This window comes from Calidris pugnax, unplaced genomic scaffold (assembly GCF_001431845.1).
Source record: "Calidris pugnax isolate Ruff unplaced genomic scaffold, ASM143184v1 scaffold211, whole genome shotgun sequence".
In the NCBI taxonomy this organism is placed as follows: Eukaryota; Metazoa; Chordata; class Aves; order Charadriiformes; family Scolopacidae; genus Calidris; species Calidris pugnax.
Genome location: NW_015091083.1, coordinates 6,914,149 through 6,935,243, shown reverse-complemented (window position 1 = coordinate 6,935,243; position 21,095 = coordinate 6,914,149). Strand labels below are relative to the sequence as shown.

General features: G+C 36.9%; 1 protein-coding gene across 3 annotated transcripts in view; it reads right to left on the bottom strand.

Moving 5' to 3' along the window:
* The window catches only part of WDR25 (WD repeat domain 25), a 71,138-nt gene that overhangs the window by 26,945 nt on the left and 23,098 nt on the right, over nucleotides 1-21,095 (bottom strand). For all 3 annotated transcript variants that reach the window (XM_014957616.1, XM_014957618.1, XM_014957617.1), the window contains exon 3: nucleotides 3,276-3,423. In XM_014957616.1, the coding sequence (XP_014813102.1) occupies nucleotides 3,276-3,423 (148 nt within the window). The remainder of the gene's footprint in view (nucleotides 1-3,275; nucleotides 3,424-21,095) is intronic.

The following is a 21,095-nucleotide window of genomic DNA, read 5'->3' as shown; positions in this document are numbered from 1 at the left end:
TGGCCTGGGATGAGGTTGACCTCTGCTGCAAGAGAACACTCCTGATTCATATTCTACAAAGGGACCCCAGGTATTTTTCTGCAAAGCTGCTTTCTAGCCAGTTTAGCACCAGCCTGTTCTGTTGTGTGGGATTACTTCATTCCAGATGCATGACTTTGCATTTGTGTTTTTTAAACTTCATGGGGCTCCTATCAGCCCATTTTTCCTGTTTGCAGCATTTTAGGTGTTATATATAAGAACTTTCATTAAATACACTTGACAAAGGGAAGAGGCTTGATGATGTAAAACTGCAGGATGAGCTTTCATGGATGTGGCTTCTACCCTTGCATCAGTATTTCTATGCCAGCAACAAGAAAAATTCTGCTTTATGATTAATAAAATTTCAGTGTTTGCTTCTATTCTGGTGTTTTTCAGATGATAAAGGTTAAAAGAAAGAAAAAAAAAAAGAAAAGAAAGAAATTACCCCAGAAAATGCAACATCCCAAGTCAAGGGATACCCAAAGTTAAGTCCAAGCTTAGAAACAAAATTTCCTGGAGAATTTATTCTAGCACTGTTTGTTACAACAATGCTGGCACATTCCTTTGAAGAATCTCATAACTAGATGTCATCAGACCCAGAACAAACAATTAGCTAGACTACAGTTTTGATTTAATAGGGCAGAAACTATGTTCCTAACAGAAAACCAACACAAAATGACAAAAAAATCCCAACTGAGCAGCTCAATACCATGAATATACTAAACTGTATTTGTAACCTTTCCTAAACTTTTAAAAGTAATTCTCTTCAGACTGTTAGGGTTTTTTTGGTGAAGTACCAATTTTTATAACACATGTAATATACAAAATCTATACTGACAACAAAGACAATAAAGATTAAACTTTAGCAAAAATTACTAGAAAAGTGTTAAACCAGAACAACATACACAAGAGACAAGAGCACAGAGCCTTAAAGACAGTATTATGATTTATAAAATCCCACCAGCATGCATTTATGGCATTTAAACACACTGGTAGTTAGTTCAGTCTAGCAATGGAAAGTAATTAACACCAAAGTCTAAAAAAGTATCTAAATGTCCTCTGTGAAGGAACAGTTCTAACATCTATCTGAAGTTAATCAAAGAAGAAATCATCTCAGCACTGATGAAGAGTGAGGAGGAATGAATGATTCAGTAAACTAATGTAAATCAAAATCTTATAGCTGCCTTAGTGGTTTTCAAATGGAAATGAGGCTTTTTATATCAAATTGATTTGAATTCCAGAGGCAAACTGCTTGTCCTGTTTCTCTGAAAAGAATTGACTGATACGTATAAAAGAAAGAATAACTTTACAACAGAGAAGGAAATCAGAAACTGGCCTGCGTGCGTAGAAAATCAGAATAAAATTCTAATCACTCATAACACACTTTTCCAAATGAGGTGTGTATCACCGAAATTCAGGTCCAAACATCAACATTACAACTGCAGTTCACAGATGCTACAAGGAACCCTGCATCCTTGACATAAAGCAATAATGAATATCTGGTATTTTCAAGGATTATAAGCATTCATTTTGTCTTTACATGTATGGTTTATTTAAGCAGTTACAAATACTACATAACTCACAAGTCAGTAAGGAAAGAGCCATTTATAAGCTTACCTGTTTTGAAACTTTGTAAATATAACTTGTTACTGTTCTCATTGCCTAAAACACTAGAAATACCTTATTTTAAATGAACCACGACAATCAACAAAACCCAGACTCTTATCCCATTACTGGATAGTTAAGTCAAAGAGATGTTAGAAATTAAAGTATATGATTAAAATTACATATCTTTGGAATTTGTTCTATGGTTTTATAAAATGAGATTTTCCCCAGAGTAGTCCCTTCAAAATCTATTCTAAAATCTATTCTGCTGCTATAAATCCCATTAACAGCAGTAGCCATTCTTTTTAGAACTTGTAAGCACTACAGGCAAAATTAAATTCCCTCGGATTAGTAAGATTCAGTTATATACGAGACTAGAAATTAGAAGGTTGCTGCAATGAGACTGAAAATAAAAAAAAAAAACAAGTAGTCTGGCAAAATTAATGACTTGGTTTATACTAACCAAATGTCTTGCTACTGCATCGGATATATAAGGTTCTTTTCCCCATTACAAAATCTGAATATTCTTGAAACATCAATATTCCATAAGTGTGTCACCTGTTTTACATTCCCAAACTACAAAAGCTCCCTTCCAGCCATCAATGAATTTAAATACTTCTGGTATGAAAAACGTTGAGAAAAATAAATTCTTAGAGCATGAAAAAGAATCTTCTTTTCATATGAACAATATTCATAAATTTCCTGGCCATTTTCCCAGTTCATCTGAATAGGATTTGTGCTCTCCAGATATTCAAATACAATGTACTTCTTACTTTGACGTAAGAGAAAACCCTAGTAGACAAGAACTTCTTGCAATTTTTGTGAGGGTTTCTTTGTAGTCTTACCAAAAAATATTGCACCTTTGCAGGAGTTAAACATTTAAAAATAAATTAAATGGAAAAAATAAAATTCTGTCTCTTCAGTTGAGAAGGTACTATTTTAGGCCTAATTATTTATACATACAGAGGTGCCCTATTATGTACAGCTCCAATGAATGCTGCTGTATGAATGCTGATAACACATATAAAGGAGAGAAGAAATACAGCTGATAGAAGCACTTAGTTTGTGAAGGAGACATGAGGAGAGATAGAACTGGTTTACTGGATGCTAAGGTCACAAAAATCAAATCCCAAATCAAATTCACAACTGCATCAAAGCAACACAGGTTCAGTCTCAAGGTTTCATAGCAGAATTTCAGACATATTCAGATGATAAAAAAAAAAATCACCTAAATAACTCTAAGCACAAACTTAAAACCCACCCAATTGAGAATGAGGTACAAGCCTATGTTTAAATTAACCATAGGTATAAATGCTACCTAAGTCAGCCTTAAGAGGGTCTTCAAATGCTTTAATGAATGATCATGACAGACCATAAAAAAAAATACACATTACATTCTCTTCATCTGTGCAGTACCTGACAACAGACATTACAAGTGATCATGATGTCAAAGATATGTCAGTTTTCTTAAATATCTCCTACTACCCTTAATTGCTGAGACACTTCTTTTTTAATGAGGACACTTTTCAAGAACTCTAACTCTGATTTATAGATTTTATCTATATCTTTAGCAGAAAGAATAAGGCTAATGGATCCAAATTTATCTATACTCAATAAAGACAGGGCTATAATGCAGCTTATGTGACTTTTACCTGTTTCTACATCTGTTAAATGCAGCATGGAATCAAAGCCCCCACTGAGGATCCTTCTTCCACAAGATGTCCACTGGGCAGCTCGAACAGCACAGGAGTGACAGGAATATGTTCTTAAACAGCAGCCAGTATCTACAGCATCCCATACCTTAAAAAGAAGGATAAGGACAACTTTGTAAAGAATCACAATATTTTTTTTCAATGCACTGATAAGTAGCTACAGCAAATCATCAGGGCTGAGAAAGCTTTGCATTCCAAAGTCATTAAGCCTTTAAAGTTTGCTTGAAGTAACTACACAGTTGATTAGAATTAGGGCATTTAATTAACAAGGCACGAATCAGTAACACATGTTTATAACTTGTATTATTTCTTGAGGTGTCTACATTGCTCTCAGTGACAATTCATCTTATACTTTCCCATTCATAATGCTGTCCTACCCCTGTGCAGGTATGTATCCAAGTATATTTTCCCTTTAAATATTTTTTCCTCTAAATTTCTGTCTCTATCACATTTTGCTTTCCACCGAGTAAGAGGAATCCTAGCAGATTACAGCTTTCACATCTACCTGTAGATAGGCTATTATCATATTTGTCGATCAGCTTGTAATTTTAAGTAGAATTTTATCTTAACTTCACTGAGGAGGCAGATAAGAACATCACCATGCATCTACATGGAAATTTCTAAGGACTGGTCTAAGTCCTCTCATTTTTCAGTTTCTGGACAGAATTAAGTTGATGCTAAGCAATTCTGAAAACTCTATTCTACTAGTTATCCAGGTTTTTTTTAAGTATACAACAGCTAATACTTTCAGATCATAAGTAGTCCTGCTCAGATTTTTAAAGCAATTTTTAAAGATCAAGGCAGTTGTTTCCAAATAATATATTTTAGAAAACAGAACCAGTCTGAGTTATAATTTCAGTTACCAAATATAGTTCACAATAATCAAAAGTACCTCCTTTTCATGGTGCTCTTTTTGTCATAGTTTTAAGATAAAATTAGAAGTTTATCAACAAATGACCTATATAAATATCCAGTATGCTCAGTTCTGAGACAGAAGGCTAAATATCAAAACTATTTTCCCAATGAATATCCTGCTTCAGTAAAAGCCAGATTATAAAATATTTTATGATTGTGTGATACAATATAATACCTGTTGAGTTGTCTAATAAAATGGATACCAAATGCAATAACCATACCAGTAAATCCTACATTTTATTACTTCTAATATTAGTAGTACAAATAAATCAACACTTTGACAGTGCTTCATGATAGTTTTATTGCGGTTTCAGTAAACCCAAGGCAGTTTATTGCTTTAAAGTCACTGTTTTACTTCATGGCACTTCTATTTGTGGTTAGTCATTTTCATCCTGCGAAAACTTGCAGGATGAAAACAACACTGTCTATAAGCTTAGAAGGTTATTCTGAATTTTGTCTATTCTAATCACTTTCTCAATTCTAAGATTGTTCATATAATGCTAGGCAATTAACAGAACACAAAAAAGAGAGACTTTTTAAAAGTGAGATAAAATTCAACATTCATGGATGTTAACGCAAAAACACTGAAGTTAGTACCAAAATACAATTGACTGCATGTTTGTGCATTTTAAAGGGTGTTAAGAACAAAACCAACTCACTAAATCAGAAAACATAAGTAGATGTTTGCTTTCTTGTGGCAACAACACAATTCACAATACAGGAGAATGTAAAGGGGAGAAAAAAGCAAGGCTTCTGGTAATGTATTTTTATCTTCTTTATTATATATTCTTCTTACTGGACAAAAAGGACTCACTGACAATATCATTATTATATAGTCCATACTCAGAAGACAACGTTCCATTATAGAAGATTATTTCATCAAAGTATCTTCTAGCACGGAGCGCAGTTCTGCAATGCAAAGCAACCAATTATCATTAATTACTTGAATAGTCAGTTAAGACTGGAACTGTGATGGCCATACCCTAAGTATTCTACCCTATCCACAAGAAAAGAAAGCAGGAAAATTTTAATATTAAACTGCTTTTGAAAGTGAGTTTCTCTGCTTTAATGAGTTTTAATGATCATTCCAAGCTTCACAGTATTAAAAAAGGGTTAATTGTGTCTTGGAGGGTTTTTAATGCGAGAAAGCTAATGAATGAATCAAGATGAAAGGAAAAACAGGTGGTACATGCTTCAGATATTTTTCTGTCATGTTTTAGCGATTAAGTATGAAAACTCAATTTTCACAAGAAGGATGAAATAAAGCAAGTTCAACAGCACTTCTGAGTTCCCGCTCGATAAAAAAAAATAAAAAAAAAAAAAGAAAAGCTGTGTAAATGGAAAAAGCGCAGGCTTAAAGCTGCACATTTCCCTCTGTTACGTGAAACAGAAGACACCATCAATGCTGGTGGACGAGACCATGCAGTGACCGTGCACATGGGACACGTTAACAAACACCATGTTTCTCTCCGCTGTTTTGCTTTCCATCATCTCCTTCTGCTCAGGTAACGGCGGTGCCGCAATGCCTTCTGCGATCAGAGCCGCGTGGGCCAAGCAGTCTTCACTGAGCAAATTCAATTAGTTTATTGCCAATTAACGGAAGCTTTTAATTACACGTTCAAGTATTGAGGGAAAAAGAGCAAGAGTTAAATGAGGCCTCAGAGGAGCCACTTCCCTCCCCGGGCTCCACTTCAGCCCAGCACTTCTCCTCCCCAATTCCTACCCCTGCTCCCCCTGTTTTCATCTGCCTCACGCTTGGTCCCTTCCTCATCTTTTCGGCCAGACAACAGCCATCATAGGGCCTAGCGGTTTTTTGTTGCCTCTCCTTGCACCTTACTCTCTTCATCCTTTCTCTGCTCCTCCTCACCAGACGGACAACTCTTCCCCTTGTGTCTTTACCTCCCCATCGCCTTCTATGTCCTCACACACATCCTCATGTGTCCCCTTGTGTCCCCTGCCCTCAGCAGCTGCTCCCTTTCTTCAGTGTGTGTGAGTGGAGGCACCACGTGCTCCTCTGAAGTTCTGTCTCACAGTGAGTTGTTTTCATCCATTTTGGAGAAGGCTGGAACGAGGTGTAGCAGCATAGGGTGGCCCATGACCTCCTCCCACGCAGGGGAACCCTGCAGCCCCTGCTATCCAACCCCACCATTCATGCCCAGTACAAGAGTCCGTTCAGACAGAAGAGTTATGGCAGACCTCCATCAAGATACGGTCCAGCGCAAATTCACTGGAGCCCACAGATGTGCTTTTAAATAATGCTGAGAGGTGCCACTTCTGCTGTGGCTTCACAGCTTAATGGATAGAGCAGTGTAAACAAGGCAGCAGAAGAGGATGGCAGAGGATGTCCTGCTGTGCAGTGCAAGCTTCATCCAGGCGCATTCACCCCTATGTAGGGTTCCAAATGACCTGCCTGGGGTTTTCCTTCAAGTCTCATGTCTAGTCATTTTAGCTCAGTGTAACTTCAATAGATCAGTGTGCGCCCTGCGAGGAGGACACTGTGCAGTGCATCCCCAGAACAATTTCAGAGCTTGAAGATCCAATATTCATCTTCCACAGGAAAAAGGAAGCCACAGCAAATAGCTGCAGCTATTTGCAAGAAGTGGTATTTGATATTTACAGTTAGCTCTTCAGCAATCACTTAAAGATGCAGCGATGCCCACAGAAAGTCATATAAAGGTGAGCCATTGCATATCAAGAAACAGAAATGGGTGTGCAGAACCCAAACCAAGGCAATTAAAGGACAAGCTATGCATCATCTGTACAAATAAGAAATTATGAAAAGGTGGGAGCTGTCCAGCTGCAACAGAATGATTCTGTCCCAAGTTACAAACTCTGTCTATAGAATTGACAAGAGATGTTAACTGTGTTATGCCCAAAAATGGAAAATCTACTGTATTTCCTTACCAAGTAAAGATGATTCAAAGGACCATCACAAAGCGACCATCAAGCCTGCATTTTCTTAGAGAGTCCGCTTATTGCCACACATTCAAGAAATGTTTCACGTTATAAACAGTAATCAGCCCATTCTGTCCCTTTAGAAAGAATCCCCAAAAGAATGAAATATGCAACTACTGTCATTAGGAAAAAGGCACATATTACTGTATTATCTCCCCTAAGTCTACAATTATAAACTAATGAATTCAGTAATATTTGAAACAAATAAACAGCCAAGACTCAAAGCTTTGAAATTAGCTAGTTCTTTTCAAACATTTTCTTCAATTCCTTTCTGGCATTAAGGTATCATGAACAGTTTAATTGCATTTTCTCCAATTTTATTAAAATTGGCTTCAATGTGTCAAGCTGGTTCATATTTCACTACTAGTTCTTACTCTTCTGTACTTCACTATTTATAACATTGCCTTTCTATTTCTTTTCCATCAACTGCTTTCATTTCATTACCTCTCGTATTATAGAACCTATGGTGATTACATAGTTATCTCCTAGGATTGATATATGGGGCCAAAATGGCAGGTACAAACAGCCAAGTGACAAAATTATACCAGAGATTTCTTTACAAAAGCAATTTTCTTTTTACTTTCTGCAAGGCATGTTGTAATTCAATTGCTCTTTCACATTCTTAATAATATTTGGAAATAAAGGCTTCAGAAGTTGCTTCCTTTCCTGTACAGTTTAGGAAGGTTGTGAAAATACTGTAACCAGCATTTTAGGTAATATAACCAGACCTCCTCACCCTCAAGATCAGAAGTTCACAAATCATGTAAGCACCTAAACAGTATAACAGTTGAGATTTATTATAGATTATGTGTTTCCAGATCCTATTTTCTGACTGAAAGCTTTCAGGAAAACAGCCCCTGAAAATAAAGTACTTTGGATTGAAGTTAATAAAAACTCTCTTGGTAGGTCACAGAAGAAAATAGGAGAAGGTAAGTGTTTGCTATTCAAGTAAATAGCATCCACAGAAGAATGTTCAGGGGTCTGCTAGGCTATCAGCCAGCTCATAGGACACAATAAAGGCTTTTATCTTACTGACCATCCAAAACAGGCATTCATTCCTAGGGAAAAAAAAGTCATAGCAATGTAAACCGAGTAACCAAAGTAATGTGAGAACTCATCTAGCATACAAAGACTGACAAATTAGCAATTGAGCATGTTTCTTCCATTGTCATTCTATGATTATCTATAGCGCACTCGCCTCCAAGCAAATTAGATGGCAGAAAAGAAAGTATAGAAGCCTTACTTTTAGAAAGGGAAAGGTGCATCTATTCAAACAGACAGTCACTAATTGCACAGTGAACCCAAGAACAAAGATTCAGTTGTGATGAATTACAGGTTGGAAGCAAGTATCAGGAATTAACTTGTATGCATTTTGAATTTGCATGCACAGAGGAACTACAGCAGAGCCAATCAAGAATGCTAAACAAGAAATTAATTTCTGGAGCATGCATAACAAAATTAAAAACTTTTAACAGATCAATTCAAGTTAATGTCAACATAACATCCATACTAAAATAACAGAAATCTCCCCCCTCAATTTAACTACGTTGTGCCATTCTTCTGTAATTACCAGCTTCCTCTGTCAATGGCTTCTACTACATGAACAACAGAAAAAATAGTTTCCAACTTCTAGATTAATCTCAATACAAAGGTGGCATTTAAGAAACAGCCCTTTTCAGGGATGACGTGGGACGGTGTGACAGTACCAAGTTACAGGACACACAAAGAATTACTATGCTTCAACTAGAACATATGATGCTTCTTTCCAAAGCATGCTCAGGTTGCTCCACAGACTTGTGAAGCTGGAGAGACATGACCTTCTCCTTTCCCTTTTTGGAATAACATTGCTCCCTGGCATGTCTCAAGGATTAAAAAAAAAAACCCTGGTTTTTCCTGCTTTGTATATTTTTAACCACAGAACTGAATTAATCTCTGCAATTTGAACATGTCATATGTGCTAACATGCATAGATTCAAGAGAATGGTACTCCCTGAACCATACTGCTTTTCTGATTTCATCAATATCTAAATACTGTAATTTCCTAAAAATTCCATAAAGATGGAAGCCCCACCACTATCTGCAGAAAATCACATCTTTTCTAGTTTGCAAAGCAAGCTCTGAACTGTAGTTTAAAAGGTTCCTCAAAAGTCAATGGGCCAGAGGGCAGTGTTAGTCCCACGGCAAAGTTACAAAAAGGTATTTGCTGCTGCTTCTTCAGATTCTTTACCTGGATGAGGTGCAGCTTTGGGCAAAAGAGTTAAAAATGCCCCTTGGGTATCTCTAACCAAGAGCAGTAAGTACAAGAAGTCACTCAGATGGACAAGTACATTCTTTAGTTCATAGAATTGAGACAACAGAAAGCCAGGAAAGAAGCAACAAATAGCTGAAAAACAAATAAACAGCCAAGCATCAGCGTGTGCCTAAACCTCTCCAAGCCACTGCATGACTGAAAAAAAAATCTGATCTTGAGTGGGAATGTAATATAATATGTACAAACTCCTAGAGTAACTACAGGAAAATATAGAATAATTCACTGTTGTGTCAATTAGTGGCCTTTTAAAATAGTGCGCTAAATATTTCAGTTGTAGTAGAAGGTAGAAGTTGTTGAAATTTTGAAATGAAATTACAAATTGGATCACTGTCTTTGCAGTCTTTTGTCTAAACATGTAGTTAAACTGCTTGACAACTAGGAGTTAAGGAAAAACGATGAGCTATGGTCTAACTTAGTTGGACGTGTGTTAATAAATTTATTTTCATACAGTTATGAAGGATGTAAATAGATGTTCAGATTGTTATACAGACTATGACTGGTGCCATTTTGGGCATACCAGTTTAATTTGTAAACTAAGTGTCCCAAAAAAGAGTTTTTCAGCAGGATTCTGTTAAACCAGATAAAGCTAACACATTTTCAGATGCGTTGAACACTTGCTCCAGGAATGTTTAAAAGTGTGCTAGGGAACATATTTGAAATGACATCCATCTTCCTAATCTAGACACGGTGTAAGAATTATATATGAACGCTGTCATTTGAGCAACCACTTACAGATTTCCACTACTTTCCTTCTTGCAGCAGACATAACTCAAAACACTATTAGCTTACTGATACAAAGCATAGGACTAGCAACTGACAAAAAGGAGCTAACTTTATTATTGCTTCAATATCTGAATAAGGGTTTGTATTTGGATAGTTTATTACTACCCTCACTACCACAGAAACAAGGGGAATGGAAAATAGCAAAATACAATAAATTTGATTAGCTGAGACAGTCAGCATAAGGTCTCACTTCATTATTTTTTTTTCTACCAAAAATTATAATATTAAAATGTTTCAAGTACATTTATCAAGCCAATGAGGTGGAAAAACTTCTTGTTTACAAAAAAAACCAACTAGAACAGTACATTAGATCATAAGATAGGTCTCAGTTTGTAGGGGGCTTTATTAAAGCAGAAGCACTTAAAGTTATAATACTAACTAACCAAGTTAGCGGTACTACTAGAAACTAGTCAGTGATATGAAAACCGATTTGCAAATATGTCAAGAAGCTTTAACCCTGATGAATCCAGCAAAGGCTGAGTTCAGTACAAGCACTGCATTTAGCTTCAGGAGGCAGCACTGACATACAAAGCATGGCTATGAAATACATTTCCAATTATTTGGTGTGTTTTATTTTAATCTTCCCTCCCACAGAAACTCAGCAGCCCTTTCCCCAAGGAAGGCTCCATAATTGTTAATTTTGAAGCTTCATTTTGGGTGGTTTTGCCATTAACAAGAAAATAAAAACCTAATCAAAAGTGTACTTTGAGCTACCAGCATCCTATAAAATGATTTTAAGAAAATACTAATAAACTAAGATAAAACATTGACATTATCAGCTGGTAAAGGGCAAGAGAAGAGAAGTAAAATAAAATTCTGTAAAAAGAAAACAAAAGCCCAACAACCCTATGGTAAGACCTATCCATCTGGTTACGTAAAATAAGGGAATATTCTCAGTAAAGCTTTAATAACAAGACCTACTACATCTAACCTAAACTTGTTTGTTGGCCATCTACTCTTGGAAATACACCTGATGATTCCATACTTCAAAAGCTGATTTGTAGCACAAGGAAAATCTAATCAGTGAATCAAAAAATACATAAAGAATTTTAATGTATACAAACCGGCTGGATTTTTGCCAATATAAATAATTAATAGAGCCTCCATGGGAGCCTTCAAATCAAAACTGGCAAACAGGACTCTTAAGAAAGGTGCAAATTATAAAAAAAATGGGTAATGGTAAGAGGCTGAACAAGACTGATGGAAACATTTCATAGACACTTCTATCAGAGAATTTTTAAATTATATATTGGCATTGTATCAAAAGCTAAAATTTTACCCAACGTGCTGTATTTTTCTTAGGACATACTAATCTCACCGGCAAATAACTTTTTTTCCATCCCCTTGATTCAGAAATGGAAAAAGAAAAGAAAGCATTGACACCAGTGAACCCCTATTTCTTGGATGATATTCATGTCTGGAATTACAGAAAATCAGAGAAGATGACAGGATGGCTGGGAAAAGACATTACTTTCATTTGGTGGCTTTCAATATTCTGACCCTGGTAAATATATGCAGTTTCAGGACAAACAAGCTCAATCCCCCAGTGTTTCACAACCTTCTCAGAGGGAGATCTTCAAGGTCAGTTCTTTGGATGGCACTAACACACACATTTCACGTCTGGATGAAATGCTGCTAAACATTGCCAAGTAACACACGCATTGATGTTGCAACATGAAATATCAGAATACTAATAACACATCTAAACGCTCGATTAAAGTAAATAAATGCTAGCATATTACATAATTATTCAGAAATAGGACCTGCTGCCTTTAAAAACTGAAGCTACGGATTAGAAATAGTTTGTTTATAAAGGATGTTTACCTAACATTAACAACTCTGTGATAAGAACTGGAATAAAACTGTCAAAGTACGAACAAGCTCAGGGTGAAATCTTGGCCTGCGAGGTCATTTACATGAAAACAAAGTTTCAATGCTATTCAGTAGCAATTACATTTGAGTGCTTTCATGACACAGCAACACATTGTAAAATTTTCTTTTTATTACGGCATGTCGGTTGCGGTGCCTGTTGAACTGGAATCATGACAGATTTATAGTGAACTATTTCCATTCAACACCTGGGCTTCACAAAAATAACAAAGCTGAACAGGCACTTTCTTTCAGGCTATTTGCACAGAATAACATAAGCACTGGATATGTAATAATCTACTTCTTTATGTCACCTAGCTTCTGAGTCACACATACACCTGAATTTCAGGTATTGCTACTAAGGTATCACAAGAAATTCTCCTCTTGGATGGCAAATCAATTCGGTATGCACATTATTGTTATTTCACCCAATAGATAAAATTTTACAAAAATCTCTAACTTGTTATTACTGAGACAGACAAAATATTTAGGTATGGAAGGTACACCTGATATAACAATCAAAAAAAAAAAAAACATCTAATACTTCCTCTATTTGACAGAATGGTAACTTAGAGGGCTTGCTAAATTTAACAAACCAATGAAAAAATTAAGGAGATCTTAAATTGTGCTGCTACAGCCCATTATGAAGTGCAATTATGAGAAGGTAAAATTATTTCAGTGCAAGTCCTCAGAGAGGCCATTAAGGTGCCATTAAAAGATCATTATAGTGTTTAACTTCATGAGTAAAGCTACTTCATTACAAGTCATACCATCATTTTAAAGAGAGGAATGTAATTCTCACCCCCCAAAAAAGTATTCTAATTCCAAATAACTACATCATCCTCATTTTGAGTCTTTAATTTCCAATTTTTAAATTTGTTAACCTTCTGCTTGCTTATGTAAGAATTAAGATCCAAGTGGTCCAATTTCCAGATGTGTTGGCACTAACAAGTCATTAATGCCAACGGAAGTTGAGGGCAGAGGGTTAATAAACTTTAAACTTTAGATTGGATTTGAAAATTTGGATTTTAATCTCTCAGTATTATAATATCTACTCTAACTTAACCTCCTAACTGAAGAAATGATAATACCACTATTAGTTTCTGATTAAGCAATTAGCAGCTTCATACATATGCTGTGTAAGTATGCAGTTAAGAACAACTAGACAATATATTTATGACGAGCTGATAAGCATTTGGGCCAGCAAAAACATTGCAAAATGACTTTTACATTCATTGAGTACATAGTGATTCTTCACCCTTAGGCACTAAAGATGGATTCTCTTTTCAGCCTAGAAATCAGAAATCCTCTAACCTTTGCTTCACTTTCCACCAGAAAGATCACTTCCCTCAAAATCAGAGTAAGTCATCCCTGCAAAAAGTTCAGGTTATTTCAGATGCACTTCCAAGGTCAATCTAGCAGTTATTCTGATGTGGCTCTGCCACAGCGAAGTGACTGATGAGCAGTTCCAAAGCCAGGAGACGTGTCAGAGGGCTATCTGGGCTACAGCATGCTGTGACAGCACTGTGCAGCTGGTTCTTACACAGCAGCATCCTCCCTCCACCCTCCATCACACCACCAGTGACCAGAACATGGACCAGACACCTCTCCCTATGGAAAACAGGGAAGAATTGGGCACAGGCACTGCTCGGGAGAGAGGTTTGGGTAAACAATAACCAGACATTTTGTTATTAAATACGGTTATAAAAGGGTACTGTTAGAGAACATGCTATTACTTGGCGATAATCAACAGCATCTCCAAAAAAAGCAATACTGAAGTGGGTTTCAATCTGTTTCAGTTTCCAGAACTGAAGGAAACCCCCAGTGAGGACACAGACTGCACAGCTACCTTAAACTGACTGTCAAGTAATGCACTTTTCTTAATCATTTTTTATAGGTCCCTTAGAAGTAAGATATTCCCAGGGATTCAGTAATCACAGGCTTAAGACATTACTACTACTTATTAAATGATATTTTTAGAGTATAATTACATTATTGAAGTATGATCACTACTGTGCAAGCTCTGCCCTATCATTTGTTATAAAGGTACTTCAGCTTTGAAACTCTCACCCAAAACAAATGAAAACTGATTAACTTCAACAGTAGTTGATTTTTCAACTCTGATAATTACAGGCTGAAGGCGGGAGGGGGGTGAGACTTGGAACCAGTGCATCCTCCGTGAGGAATAAATCATTTCACACCATTTAGAAGTAACAAAACTTTCCCCAGCCAACCCAAAATACATGTTTCAGAGTCAAAGTACTAAACATCTATGCATACACACTGTTTAAGCAGGACCTGGAATAATTAGAACCACTTATGCATTTAAAATCAATTATGGGTTTTAATAGTGACAACGGTATTAAAAGATAGCATAGAGATTTAGATTCTGCAAATGAAAGAGTATCCCATAATCTGTCGTACATGCCTGATGTTAAATACCACATAAAAGGGCAAGCTAAAGCAGCATTCTATTTTTTTAAGTGTCAAAATACTTTACAGATCAACATCCGCTTTAATTCTTAACATCTTTGATCACTGTTTAAACAAAAGGCTTTTAAATTTGAGGTAGTCTTTTTAATGATGTTTTTAAAATGAAACTTCAGAGCATTTTTTAAATGCTGGAGTACTCCCATACTCACTTGACAATAAAATAAATCTAAAATTCCTTGTTTGAGGGGTTTGGCGTGGTTTTTGTTTTGTTTTTTTACATGAGTTTCGTAACATCATCTGACTTCAGTTCATTGTTTTGTAGCATTTCCAGTGAACATCTAGTTAAGATATGGCCCCAAGCTTTGAGTCTTAGGGGCTCATGTTTGCTTTTTAAACACATCTGAGAGCTACAAGTTTCAAATACACATTTATTTTTACTATCACAGTGGCATACAAATAAAAAGTCACAAAATCAGTTTCAAGAAATAAAGTCCAGTAGGAACTATATAACTTACTTGTTTAATGAACAGTACTAGCAGCACAGGTTCCACCCGTACTAAAAGAAAAAAATATTACACCAAGCTCAGTAAGATGATCTTGCTGTTTAAAAATACTTCCAGAGAAATGGGCAACAAAAAGCAGCACTGACACAACTCATTGTTCCTTAGACGTCATCTGAATCTCTCTACAGGAATGACTGCCATCCCGAGGGGGCTATAAACTAAAAACTGAGGAGACATGTTGAAGAACCAGAGAACTATCAAATTTTAATCATCTATTTAAACTATAATCAAGGTGGGCAGATACACAGAGTGGTGTGAAAAAGCAGCTTAGTTTCTGCTAATATGTATTGGAGCTTTAATTCATATGTTGGTTAGAAGCTATAGTATAAATCTGTTCAAAACACGATCATTGTGCAGTTGCTAGCATTTTTTATTGGTTACATTTCTTTACAGCATTAAAGTGAAGAAAAAACTGACATGCTTATTTTCATTACTTTTAAGTATTTTTTTTGTATATTGCCAAGTGAAATCTTCACAGTTCTAGTTTCCTTCCTTGAAACCAAAACATCATTATTAACAAAATTCTCCTGAAACCACTTTATCTTGCCTGCTCATTTAAAAACTTCAGGGAAATTACACCAATAGACTTTCAAAACACATTGATTCCTTCTCCAAAAGCACATATTTGTTTGTTAGAATGTTTTATATTGCTTCTACGATTTTAAAAGACACCAGAAAATTGCAGCCGTTTAAATTCGTCACGTAATGAGATCAAGGATCAGTGTGCTTGGAGATCTACTTTTGACTTTTATTTTAGCAGACAGCTAGAGTTTTCCCAGTTCATCTTTGTTCTTTAAAAGGAGAGATTCCAAAAGAATGGAGATGCAATAGAGGTTTGGGGAAAATACTTGGCTTTTCATAGATATCAGACCACTCTCAATATGGCCCAGTTGGCTAAGAGCCCTTTGAAGGCCAGCAAGAGGCTTGGGGCACAGCAGGGCAGCTCCTCAGCCGGCTTCAGCATCCCCTTCACCACCCAGCACCGCTGCTGGATGCTGCAAAAACTCCGCAGCACCAAGACCTCAAGTGGAGGCAAGGGAATGGGTCACATTACTCACAGCACTTGCTCGTCTCTCTAAAAGGCAGGGAAGCTGCAACGCAACCTCTATACTATACTAACAAAGCATATATCTATATATAAAAAACACTGTAATAATCTAGACACACTGGGAACTGCAAAAAGCTGAACATATATTAAGGTGTATGATCCGTGTTATCTTGGATTTGAAGGTACTTGATTTGATTTTGGCCAGATATTTTAATATCCAGATGAATAATTCAGGACTGCCCACCACAGCTTGTAGTAGCATTTTACTGAAGCTGTATTACACAATTAGCAACAAGCTGGAGTGATTTTTTACCTTCAGAGGAAGAAATATCAGAGCCACCTCTGGCAGCTGAGCAACTTTAACAGCTTGATTCCTTTCCACAGAAATAGCCTTACTCTGCAGGAGTTCAGAAACAGGGGTGAAGAGAAAAGATGGCTGCAAGCCCACTGTTTGATTAAGTTCTTGCAGTAAAGGTCTTGAAGTAAGAGCAGATTTTTTTTTTTTTCATTTCCCAGAGCGGAATACAGTTTGAGAAATACAGTGAGTAGACGGATTATTTAAGTGACACTGAGTATAAGATAACTGTGCTATATAACTGTGCTATAACCACAGTTATAGCAGAGATACCTTAGCTGACTTTTTACTAGAAGCAGTTTAGCCAGGACAGCAAGAGAGCACCAAAGAAGGTAATTTATTTTGATAGCTTATTTTAAATTATATTGCATATTTTTAAACTTCTCTGAAGAATACACCCAGCCTGAAGGCTTTAGGGATAAACTTTGGTTGACGTCTCTTCAGGATTTTTCTCTGGAAGATCACAGAATCATAGAATTATCTAGGTTGGAAGGGACCTTTAAGAACATCTAGTACAACCCCAACCTAACTCTGATAAAAACCATCACTAAACCATGTCTCTAAGCACTATGTCTCCCCATCCAAATACCTCCAGGGATGGTGCCCTAACCACTTCCCTGGGCAGCCCATTCCAATGCTTAATAACCCTTTCAGTGTAAAATTTTTTCCTAATATCCAATCTGAACCTCCCCTGGAGCAACTTGAGGCCATTACCTCTTATATCCTAGCAGGATGGATGCACAATATAGGAGCCTCCACTTGTTCAAGGTATACCAGGCTCACTCAGACTGAGAATCTTTCCTATTTTTCTTATGGAAATCATCCTGGTTTATAACAATTGTTTGTACCATTACTGAGCTATTATAATTTTTACATATCTCTAAGAACTGAGGAAAGTAATGAGGAAAACATACAGGAAGTTTATGGGCCAAGTGACAAAGGTCTCTGGGTACAAGATTTGGTCTCCTGCATCCCCTGAACAAGCTGCTAAGTGTGTTGTGAACATTATGCCTTCTAACACACACATTGAATTGCTGCACGTGAATTGAAGGTGTGTACCTCCTATATGAACTAAAGAGCCTCTAGACAACAACTCTGAGCACAAAGCTGCCTTCCATATTCCTCACTGATGATTCCTCTTAGAGAAATCAGCACAAAGACCAAATCTCTCTACTGCAGGAACTCCTGCTCAGGTGTGTCCCCACTGGATGGCCAAAGGCAAATTTTACCCAGAACGAAGTCTGTGAAAAATACTGTTAAATTCTGGAAGCTGAAGAGCATCACAGAATGAATAAGATGGTGAGATACAAGTGACTACTACATTAGGGATGTGTGTGTCCTGGCCACTCACAAGGATCATCTCTAGTGTTTGGGAGTGAAGGCTGCAGATGCCCCAAAAACCTCAGGATTTCTCAAAGGTTCACATTTGGCTCCCAGGATATTCGGTGCCTCCTAGAAAATCTGCTGACTCAAAGCTAACAGTTGGCACCACAGATGGGGATGGAAACCTTCCACAGAGGCCAGGTTTTCTTTAATGTGTGCAGCAGTGCACACCAAAGGTATTCCCTCAGCACGTTCCTGACATTTCAGTATAGCAGAGAGAATCCTGCTCTGTAGTGTCTATCTAGGAAACAAGTCAGTTGTAAAACAACTTGCCCATTTTTAATTTTTTTTGCAGTCTCCCACCAAACACAGACCACAACTCAGTTTTCTTCACCCAGTGAGGCCATCACCATAACTATTCCTTCATTCCGGGGCCCACTGGTGGGGCCTGCACAGCTGCAGGGCTGGTAAGATGCCCAGAAGCTTACTGTGACCAACAGAAGTCTCACCTTCCCTTCCAGCCTCCCTCATGCCACACACTATTTCACTTTCACATTTGTCTCCAGCCTGCTGAGGCCATTGCACTGATTCCTGCTTTTCACGTCCATGTATCTCTACACTAAAGAAAGGGCTACAGTTTCATTTTGTTTTCCCAGTTGGTAAAGCCCCCACCAGCTTTACACCAACTGTCTCAGGTTAACTGGGACTTGACTAATTCACAGTAAATTTAGTGCAGATGTACAACATCGGCTGTGTCATCCTATTTTCTTTTTAACTATATTCACTTTTCAAGTGAAGTGATTACAGCAGCTCCTCTTCTCCAAGCAATTTACACAATGTCAACATGCATCATTAGAATACTCAGATTATTTTTTTTTTTGAGGGAACTCAAGTATCTACATATTAACAGCTTTACATAAAACAAAACTGATTAGCTTTTGTTATTTCTCCTTTGCATATCTATGCAATCCATTAGACAGAAAGGGGCCTGGTACTCATATGACAAATAACAGAAGATTGCAAATATGTTTAATATTCTTTTTTGTAATATAGTTTGGTTCCTATAACATCATTTAGATTGCCCTACGGAGTTTCTGTACTTCAGACTTTATAACATTTAATCTCTCTCCTGCGAAATCTTGAAGAACAACCTATTACATAAGTCAACCCAACAGTAAGTTATTGACAATGATTTCATGAAGGCCTTTATCCCAAAGGGCATTGGTATGTCATTTGCAAATGTAATGTACATCTAATCAGCAGAGAGGGTTTTCTGTGTTGGCTTGCATTCCTATAATGTAACACAGCAACACAGCCAACCTCACACTTGAACAGCAGATCTTTGACCATATTTTTCAACAACACAAAGCAGAACAGTTTGCGTCAAATAGCCTTTTCTTTATTAATACCTTAGAGGGCTGTTTACTTTAATAATAGACTCAACAATATTAAACACAGCCTCAGTTAATTTTAAAAACACACATGAGGTTTCTTTCCTTAAGCTGATAAGCATCTGAAAATTGTATATTTACCTTACCTGGCTATCATACAGTGAGAAAAATGGCAGCAATTTAAGATACAAGAAGCTGTGCCTTAAAGAGGGATTATTATTACTGTAGTTCAAATGTTTTCAAACCTATTTGCCAGATGCAACTAATTTTTTTAAAATTTAAACTATTAGTACAGCTCAAGTGAGAAGTCCTGCTATAAAAGTGTGAGTGAAAGCATCTACAAATATTCAGAATTGTACAAGTTTAAAAGAATCGACTATATTACTCTATAGTAACAGCTTAGAAATTAATTAAAAGCCTGCATAACTATTGTGGTTTTGTCATAAAGAAAAGAGACAAAGAAACAAAGAGACAGTATGACTAACTTTCATCTTACAGCTGGTATAAGGGCATACCTTTGAAGCTGAAAGTGAAAATCATACTCCATACTAAAAATCTAGAATCAGGTTAAAAACTAGCTTTCTCTTATTTGGACGTTGACATGAAACCACGAAGCAATGGCAACATAGAGTTATCAAGGACCAGATATGATCATAATGATACTTACAAACATTGCCTGGCACCTACATAGGACTCAGTTATTTTTAACTGTATAATCAAATGTAATATTTAGATATTTGTAAGATTACACACTACTGCCCTTCCAACACTTTTTTTTTTTCTAAAGCCTGATGAACACACTTCATTTTAGCAAGCAAGAACACATAACCAAATCAAATGTAATATTTAGATATTTGTAAGATTACACACTACTGCCCTTCCAACACTTTTTTTTTTTCTAAAGCCTGATGAACACACTTCATTTTAGCAAGCATAACCATTTTTATTCTATCATGGGCAGTATGAGCTGCCTCTGACTACGTTCCTGTAGCACCAACCTACACGATCATCACATCAGTGCAGCGGTACCGTGAGACATCCCACGGTTACCCCCACCCCAGAGGAAGGACTACCTTGCCCATGAGGGCATCACCCCAATCCTGCTCTGCAGCTTCTAACCCCCAAGCTGGCAGCACTGAAATATGCTCATAAACCCAAGGTAGCTGCCACCGTATGTCCCAGGGTGCTCAACTCCTTGGCACGACTGTAATACAATCTCTCATCGAGTAGAATTTGGTTGATCATTTCTCACTGCTGTATGACCTAGAGAAATTGTCACGTCACCACTGTAAGTACTTCACTATCAACGCAGAACTACTGAATGAATGATTTAAAAGTGAAAAGCTAATGTAAATATTTTGAGTTTGGGTTACTTGAAAATTCTAGTAGCATTACAGCTTCCGCATCTTGACAAAAATTTAAGGAGATTAGTGACCATTTTTGAACATATTTTTCAGGCATATTTAATTCCTATTTAAGCACATAAAATTGAACAATTTCTAAAATAAACAATCATAATGTCAGCAGCTGCATATCAAGCTTTTTAATAAACAAGGCTCTGTACTGAGATACCCAAAAGCAGATTTCTCCTCAGTCCTTACAAAGAAGAGAGTCCTTCATGTATAATAGTGGGGAAAAAAATAAGCAATAAGTGTCATTTTGCTTCAACCCATTTGACATAGCAGACATATGGGTGAAAGCTTTCGACGTTCAGAACATTACCACCCGGTTGGAATGGCTCTATGATGTTCTCCAAATACTTAAAACCAAACTCTGGTAGCCATGAAAAGCTTTTTCTTTCCCCCCCCCCCCCC